This window comes from Pelophylax lessonae, assembly GCF_965119305.1.
Source record: "Pelophylax lessonae genome assembly, chromosome: 4".
NCBI lineage: Eukaryota > Metazoa > Chordata > Amphibia > Anura > Ranidae > Pelophylax > Pelophylax lessonae.
In genome coordinates, this window is record NC_138771.1 from 387,249,082 (window position 1) to 387,257,869 (window position 8,788).

The following is an 8,788-nucleotide window of genomic DNA, read 5'->3' on the forward strand; positions in this document are numbered from 1 at the left end:
CCCACCACTCCGACTTACTGCTGCAAAAGTCCATGATTGATACCTGTGCCTGAAAAAAATCCTCAAAGGATTGACTCACCTTCTCATCGTCCAGGAATGCCGAATTCAGCTTCCAGGTACCCCTCCCTCTAGGTGGTGTATCAGGGCTATTTAGAGTCACAGACAGAATACAGTGATCGGAAAACCTATCTATCCTACTCTGACTACTACCTTGCTGAAAAGTGAATCCCGTGTCGTCTGGGCAGCAGTGAATATGCACATCAACCAGACCTGCCTCCCTAGCTATTTTGTTTAAAAAAAAAAACAATCACAGTCCAGCCTGGCTCCGGTACCTTTCCTGTCCTTAGTCCTAGTGACGGTGTTGAAATCACCACTGAAGACAACTCGCTGGGCTGTAAAAAATAAAGGCTTGACCTTCATGAAGAGGCATTTCCTGAACCACTTTGTTTGGGGCCCATAGATGTTAATCAGGCGCAGGTCCTGCCCCTCCCATGGAGATGTCTAAGACCATGCATCTCCCCATTTCTACCTCAATAATCCGCAGACAGGTTACCATGCCGGAAAAAAGTACTGCAAACTCCAGTGTAAGGCTCGGCCGCAAGAGACCAGAAGGAGGGCCCACGCCTGCACTCCCTCTTTGCTAGATGAATATCGGCCAAACTAGACAACCGGGTCTCCTGCAAAAAGAAAATATCAGCATCAAACCTGCTGAGCAAAAATAAGGCCATGTTACGAGCACTTACTGATTTTATACTGGCGACATTAATGGTCGCCACTTTTAAAGGAGTGGGAACCGCCATCAGGATGATTGGGGTACATGTTTCTTAGCCTGCTTACCCCCTTCCCTACCTGGAGACCCTGCACGCTTCAGTGTCCTCTGTGATTCCTCCTCCATTGAAATCAGACTCATTACCCGAAGAACCTTCATCCTCCAATTTAGAAAACACCTCAAACTTATTGGACATCTCCACCCTCCCAGGTTCAGGTACAGGCACATCCTTTTTCTTCTTCTTGCCAGACTTTCTTTTTGCCTCTGACCACACCATATCTTCATGAGACAACTCTGACTGTAAAGCCCCCTCCATTCCACTATCACCCACAAAATCATCCAATCTACTCACTCCACTCACCACAACAGCCCCCCCCCCACCCTTCACCCCAGCACCCCTGCCATCATTCACTCCACCCCCCTTCGCCTTGCGCCCTCCAGTCCTCAGACGCCGAGGAGGGGGGGGGGGGTCGTTGCAACCTTGCACACTGGTTTAGCTCCCTCCACAGCCCCTATTACTACTGGGGAGACTGACACAGGAGGATCAGACACAACATTCACTGACACCGACTCAGGGGGCACGACACAAGGGGGTAACACAACATTGGACGGACCATCAGACACTGATTGCACTGAGACAACAGGGACAGAGACATTGGGGACCCCTGACACAGCCCCCCTCTCCACTGCCTCCTCCATGTCCAGGCGAAAAAACTCTTCCACTATAGCATTTGATCTTATTGCAATCCTTAGCCAAATGCCCCAGGCCCTGACACAGAAAGCACTTCATCTCTGGACATAAGGAGGTGAAATGACCCAGAGAATTGCACTTATTACAGAGCTTAGGCTGGCCAGGGTAGAACACAACAATCCTATCCTTCCCAATGAAGGCTGAGGAGAGAAGATGCTGGACCCCCATTCCCACACACATGTAACCTCATCTGCACTGACCACCCACCTGTCCATTTGCCCCTCTCATCCACAATCTTCTTCAGAGGGGTCAGAAGCTCCCCAAATCTCCTTAGCCAGACAGACAAGTCAGCAGAGGGAATGGATTCATTCCTTACCAGAATGGTAACATTCTTCACAAGAGGTTGGCATGAGACAAGCTTTGGGATGAGTCCCTCCCACTCCGGCAGACCCCCATACACATGCTCATACTTCTCCCCAAAAACATTGAGCGACTGGGGGCGAACAAAGGAGAGATCATACTCATAGGAGCCTACTGGACTGATCAGAGCAAAAATGTCATTCACCTTGAAACCCATCGCCAAACTCTTGTCCACAACCAACCTCCTAATAGGGGGAGCACCCCCATCTTCCCACCTAAGCATCACTACATTCCTGCACCTGAAAGACTGGGGTGCAGATGGCAGACCTGCAGAAGACCTCCCTCCTGAGCCGCCCGCCTGATGTGACCCCCTCATCCCAGCCAGAGCCCCAGCATAAGTTTTATTAGCAGGATTAGACACCCCAGATCCTAAAGCTGCACCATTAGCTGCAGGAGTATCAGAACCCCTGCTCTGCAAACCACCACCAGAGGCAACAGCAGGTGTCACTCCATCCACAAACACACATACATTCCCCGTTCCAGCATTACAAACAGCTTTATCATTCACATTCATTTTCACATTCATAGCACTACTGCTCCCAGCAGACCCACTCACACCAGATGCTGCTGTCTTCACCACCTCCTCCTCTCCCATCATACTCCTTTTAGGTAAAAGCCTTCTACTCCTTGTTACTATCCCCTGGGTTTCAGAAACACACTTCTCAGTGCAGCTGCCATTTCCTTTCCCACCATTATCTTTAATACCAGCAGCATCCAGCGGGGACTGTGCAGAGACAATGGCAGATCCCTTTCCCTTCCCCCCCCCCCCCAGCAGAGTTCACAGTCACAGCCATCTTGTCTGCAGGGCTTTGTACAAACACAGCAGGGATTCCCTCCATGCTGCTCTGCATGCTGGAGTCCATGCTGTCAGTTTTAGCAAAGTATGCCTTATCAGTAAGTTTTAACTTAACAGGTCAAGGCACAGAGTCATTGCCATTGTCCTAATTAGCAGAATCCTCTGAAAAATGAAAGGTTCTTCCACTTAAGGGAGACTCAATCTCCTGAACAAAGTTTAGCAGCCCTCCGCTGTTTTCCTCTACCTCCTGTGCTGTTCCTCCAGCTTGCTGGGGAGGGAGGAAGGCAGAGGCCGCCATTTCCTCCGGTGAAGCAGATCCTGAGGTGGATGGGGTATCAGGGGCAGCATCCGGGACCACCTCCTCACTCTCCACCAGTACTGCCACCGCCGATGCTGACATTTTTCCGCGACGTGCGTCATCCCTCATTTTCCGGAATCTCTCCTCATTCTGGAACTTTTCTTTAAAAGCTCCACTCTTTTCCTTTAAAGCTTTTACCAGACTCTGCTGCTTCTTGATGGCGTCCTCAAATTTTCAACTCTGGCTTCAAACTTTGCCGCTTGCTGCTCCATGCTTTATCATGCATGGCCTTTTTCTTTCTATAGTCAGCTTTCAGGGTCATCAGCTTTTCTTCCTCCTTTGCAATTCTTAGCAGATGATCAGCAACCCGCCCTCTGAAAGCAGGGATAGATTCCCCTTTTTTAGGGCCATCGCCGAGGTCTTCAGGTGAAGATGAATTGTTAGAATGTGAGGTGGATTCCTCAGGGGGGTCATCGCCCGGGTCATCCCCAGGGCGATGACCCCCTCACCTGACCCCCCTGGTGTCTGGAGAGGGAGAGCTACAGCACACACAACCACTCTGGTACAGAGACTGATGTGCCTGGCTCAGTGATCTCTGTACAGCACTGCGGTATATGTCAGAGCTATACAAATAAATATTAAATGATAATGTGTGACTATGAGGTGACAGCATGTAAGCTCCTCTCATGCAGTGTACAGTGCTATGGATTATGTCCGTGACTCACGTGTATTGGTGTCATAATGGGTTCATAGAACATTTTATGGTGGGGCATTGGGTGGAGCTTGGGCGGGACTTACTTTAAAATGTGGGAGGGGTTATCAAATTTACCTTTGGGCTTAAGCCCCTGGTCTTTTTCTCACCTAGCAACGTCCCTGGCGATCAGTATTGACCACTTACTGTGTTCATTCAAAAAAGGGAAGGGCCTGGTAAAGGACACATGTAATGGCCCCTTCCCCACTCTACATTCTAAACAAACCCCCCTCAGAGATTACAGGAATGATGCCCTGTGTGTCTCTCCCGGCAGCAGCTAAAAGCCAGCAAGAGGGAGAGGTGGAGAAACAAACTGGGCAATACTCCTGCAAAATGCAACTCAGCTGCACTGATCATCCTCCCTGTCCTGCCCACAGATTCCCCCTGCTGCCCAGGCACTGTACTGGAGGATTGGTGGTACCTCTTTATTGGTGGCCCTGAATTTTACAGCAAGCACCCTTTCCAATTTAAGACTAGTTCCTGTGTAGGGAACCGTTATAGTGAAAGACATTCTTAAGGTATAGAGACTTTTGTGTGCTTTAAATACTGTACATATATTCCTAATCTGGGACAGGATTGATTTACTCCCAGGGCTATGGATTTGGGGAGCCTCCCCTTTTATGGTTTGCAGTACTTCAGTATGTCTAGTTTCGCTGTTTGATGGGCTGGGGATTGAGTATTTTTACCCCTTTCCCCATAATGATTTTTGTGTCAGCGTGGTTCCCTGATGTCACCTTATATCTTTTAGTACTGTAGGAGGTTCACATATTGATTTTAAAGAAAGGATATTATGATATGATTAAAGTCTATCTGGTCTGCATGCATGTTATGGATCCTGAAGAAGCTCCTTAAATGTGAGCGAAACGCATAGCCCCACAAGCAGTTCACACGTAGCGTATGTGAAATGTAAAATACATGCACTGTTATACTTTATTATGATTGTATTTCCCTTTTTTTTTTTAACATGTATGTTGTACTCAATAAATAAAAATAATTTTTAAAGCGGTTGTACACCCAAAAAAAAAAAAAAAAAACCTGCAAGACAAAGGCATAATGAGCTAGTATGCATCGCATACTAGCTCATTATGTATTACTTACCTTAGAACGAAGCCCCGACACGGACCCCCGGACACCACTGCGGGCGCTGCCATGATCCCTCGGCGTCTCTTCCGGGTTCGGCGGCTCCGGCGCTGTGATTGGCCGGAGCCCCCCACGGACCTTCAGAGCGTATGCGCCGCTTGCGTGAGCGGCTGCATGCATGCCGTGCCGGTTCAGGAGATATTAATTGTACCTACAGGTAAGCCTTATTATAGGCTTACCTGTAGGTACAAGTGTCAAAAAGCGGGATACTACTAGGGCTGCCACGACGCACGTCGACGCGTCAACGTGTGACGTCACACGCCCCCGGCCGGCCGCCGCGCCGCTTGAAGCATTGCCGGCTGGGTGAAATTCCCCCGCCGGGCTCCACCGGGCTCCGTCGGAGACGAGAGGTGAGCGCTGACCGTCTCCAGCACCCCTGTACTCCCTGTACTGCCACAGCTTCTGCCGCAACAAATTCGCCATCCTCCCCGATCACCCAGCTGCGGCGCTACACCGGCTTGTAATGGCCTGTACTAGGTGGGAGGGCTTACTGGGGGGTCTGTACTAGGTGGGAGGGCTTACTGGGGGGTCTGTACTAGTGTACTGGGAGGGGGGCTTACTAAGTGGTCTGTACAGTACAGACCACTTATGGCACTTTTCCACTGCAAGTACCGGCTAGTACCGGCTCGGCTCTACTCGGCCCTGCTTGGCCCCGTTTGCTTTTCCACTGCTGGTACCGCATGGTATAGTGTCGGAACGGTTCGGTACGGTACGGTATAGGTTTGCTTTTCCACTAAAGTAGTACTAAAGTTAAGTGGGTGGGATAACAACGGGGTGGGTGTGATTCTCTGACCAATCAGTGGCTAGAAGTGACTGCATGCAAAGGATTGTGGGATATGGTACCAGTTTGGTACCTGTTGGAACCACAATCGAGTAGGTACTGTTTTTTCAGAGCCGTACCGTACCGTTCCATGCAGTGGAAAAGCAAACCTATACCGTACCATACCGAACCGTTCCGACCCTATACCATGCGGTACCGCAGTGGAAAAGCACAAAAGCGTGCCGAGCCGGTACGGTTCCATGCAGTGGAAAAGCGCCATTAGTAAGCCCCCCTCCCAGTAAAGACCCCCCAGTAAGCCCTCCCACCCAGTACAGACCCCTTAGTAAGCCCCCCTCCCAGTGCAGACCCCTCAGTAAGCCCTCCCACCTAGTACAGTCTGTACTAGGTGGGAGGGCTTACTGAGGGGTCTGCACTGGGAGGGGGGCTTACTAAGGGGTCTGTACTAGGTGGGAGGGCTTACTGGGGGGTCTGTACTAGTGTACTGGGAGGGGGGCTTACTAAGTGGTCTGGACAGTACAGACCACTTAGTAAGCCCCCCTCCCAGTACAGACCCCCCAGTAAGCCCTCCCACCCAGTACAGACCACTTAGTAAGCCCCCCCTCCCAGTGCAGACCCCTCAGTAAGCCCTGTACTAGGTGGGAGGGCTTACTGAGGGGTCTGAACTGGGAGGGGGGCTTACTAAGGGGTCTGTACTGGGTGGGAGGGCTTACTGGGGGGTCTGTACTGGGAGGGGGGCTTACTAAGGGGTCTGTACTAGGTTGGAGGGCTTACTGAGGGGTCTGTACTAGTGTACTGGGAGGGGGGCTTACTAAGTGGTCTGTACAGTACAGACCACTTAGTAAGCCCCCCTTCCAGTACAGACCCCTTAGTAAGCCCCCCCCTCCCAGTGAAGACCCCTCAGTAAGCCCTCCCTCCCAGTACATACTGTACTAGGTGGGAGGGCTTACTAAGGGGTCTGCACTGGGAGGGGGGCTTACTAAGTGGTCTGTACTGGGTGGGAGGGCTTACTGAGGGGTCTGTACTGGGAGGGGGGTTTAGTAAGTGGTCTGTACTGGGTGGGAGGGCTTACTGGGGGGTCTGTACTGGGAGGGGGGCTTACTGAGGGGTCTGTATTAATTACAGGATTAATTAGCTAATCAAAAAAACACTAAATTAAGCAAAAAAAAAATAAAATAAAAATAATCGTTAGATTAGTCGACTAATCGTAAAAATAATCGATAGATTAGTCGACAGACAAATTAATCGTTAGTTGCAGCCCTAGATACTACCACTTTAAATGTAATCTATGGTTGTTTGTAAAATGTTAAGGCACATTGAAATCCCCATATCCAGGTCTCGTAGAACTGTTTCCACATTTGTCTTCCCCATTTACCCCTCCTATCCACTACCACTCCTGATTACATTACAAATTGTTTACATACCCTAGGGGATGGTGCCAACTACCTGCTAGACAGATCGTGTCTCTCCATACAATTTAGTATAATTTAATTTTAACCTGGTAAATGTACAGTAAGACAGGGTTCACACCTGTGCGACTTGTCAAGTCAACTCGTATGACAATGGAACTGTTCAAATCGGTGCAATGCCGGCTTTGCAGTGCCACACCAATTTGAAAAAGTAGTTCCTGCCCTACTTTTAGCTAATTCAGGTGGGACTTTCATAAACATCTGTGCATGAAGTTGCACTGACATCCTGCGATTTCAAGTGAAGTTGCACGATTTCAAAGCCGCATTCAGTGTGAACCAAGGACTTAATTTGCTTTATGAATAAAATGACAGCAAACTTGCTTGAAAATAAATCTGTGTATTTAATAGTATGATTCTCAAACCCCTTTTGAACTTGCAAAGAAAACTTACAGCATGCTTTTGTTACAGATCACACTACAACAACAAAACATTTGTTAACCTAAGGATTTCAGCGTTTCTAATATCGGTACTTGTTAAAACTTGCAGTTAACTTGTAAGCAAATTAATTACACAGCAAACAAAGAGGGAGAAGAGAACAAAAAATAAAAAAATCACAGTACAGTGCTTGTTTCCATTCCACCAAATTGTGTTACATGGGCTAAAATCCAATGCAATGTCTCTTTCTCAGGGGCTGAATCAGTTGTCATTTGTAGAAGACCTGGAAATAATCAGTTTGTTTGTTTCAAGGAAAACAGGGATGCAAGCACATCTGTCAGCATTTACTCCTCTCATTTGAAGAAAAAAATGATCTACTGTATATCTATAACAAAGCAAGTTTACCGAGTTGTGGTAGAAGTCTACACGTTTGGAAATGATAGGATAATGTAGTGGAAGTGCACTAATCCTGTGTATTAAATCGTCCACACCCTATATGACATAACATCATACTAGAAAAATGAAAAGCACGCAGAATATTCCAACAAGCACTGCACTCCACATCTCATGGAAAACAGCTCACCTACCTTTGTCTTTAGAGATGTAAAGGGGATTTGTTGGCATTAGGAGAATAAAGGAAAAGACAATGCAAGTAATCCCAATGACAGGCTCCATTGCTTGGCTGGCTGAGAAGAGGAATCCAGCGTTGCTAACCAGCGAGCGAGCTCTAGGCTACAGCCATGTCACCCACAGGAAAGCAGCACGAATCTTTCTAACTGAACAACTCCAGCTGTACACCAGCAGTTCATCTCAAGTTGAGATGTAATCTAACATGTGATTGGTTTGCATGCAAAGTGCTTGATTGGTCATTATAAAACATCCCTTGATAGGCGTTTGCAATTTCCTTTCCGAGTATATGTGGCAGTCTATTATTTTCATCATCTTGTACAGCACTAAAGTTTATCAGCTGCCAGACCTTCCAAAGCAGCTTTATGTGACTTTTCCCAGCACAGATTGTGCTTAATAATGTTTTTTCCCATCAAAAGTTTTGTACTTGGGGTAGCCAAGTATGGCATCTATAGTGTCTACATCATATTGTGCAAAGTTGCTTTTTAACTATATTTTAGCATTATTGTTCTTCTAGGAGATAAAGTGAAAGAAGCATTTCTGGAATGACTTTTATGTTCCCAGCCAATTCCTGTAAAGAGAAATAGAAATTGTTCTATGGTTGGGTTCACACTATAGTGTACTCAAACTGCTCCGGCTTATTTACTAAATAAAGATAAATAATGAAATACAAT

The 8,788-nt window shown here is 47.8% G+C and overlaps 1 protein-coding gene across 1 annotated transcript in view; it reads right to left on the reverse strand.

Moving 5' to 3' along the window:
• Window positions 1-8,162, reverse strand: part of LOC309554127 (A disintegrin and metalloproteinase with thrombospondin motifs 2-like) — a gene marked incomplete at its 5' end in the record, with an annotated part of 1,497,034 nt that extends 1,488,872 nt beyond the window's left edge. The window contains one exon of the mRNA XM_082255680.1: window positions 8,075-8,162. Coding sequence (XP_082111806.1) covers window positions 8,075-8,162 — 88 coding nt within the window. The remainder of the gene's footprint in view (window positions 1-8,074) is intronic.
• Between the last annotated feature and the right edge of the window lie 626 nt (window positions 8,163-8,788).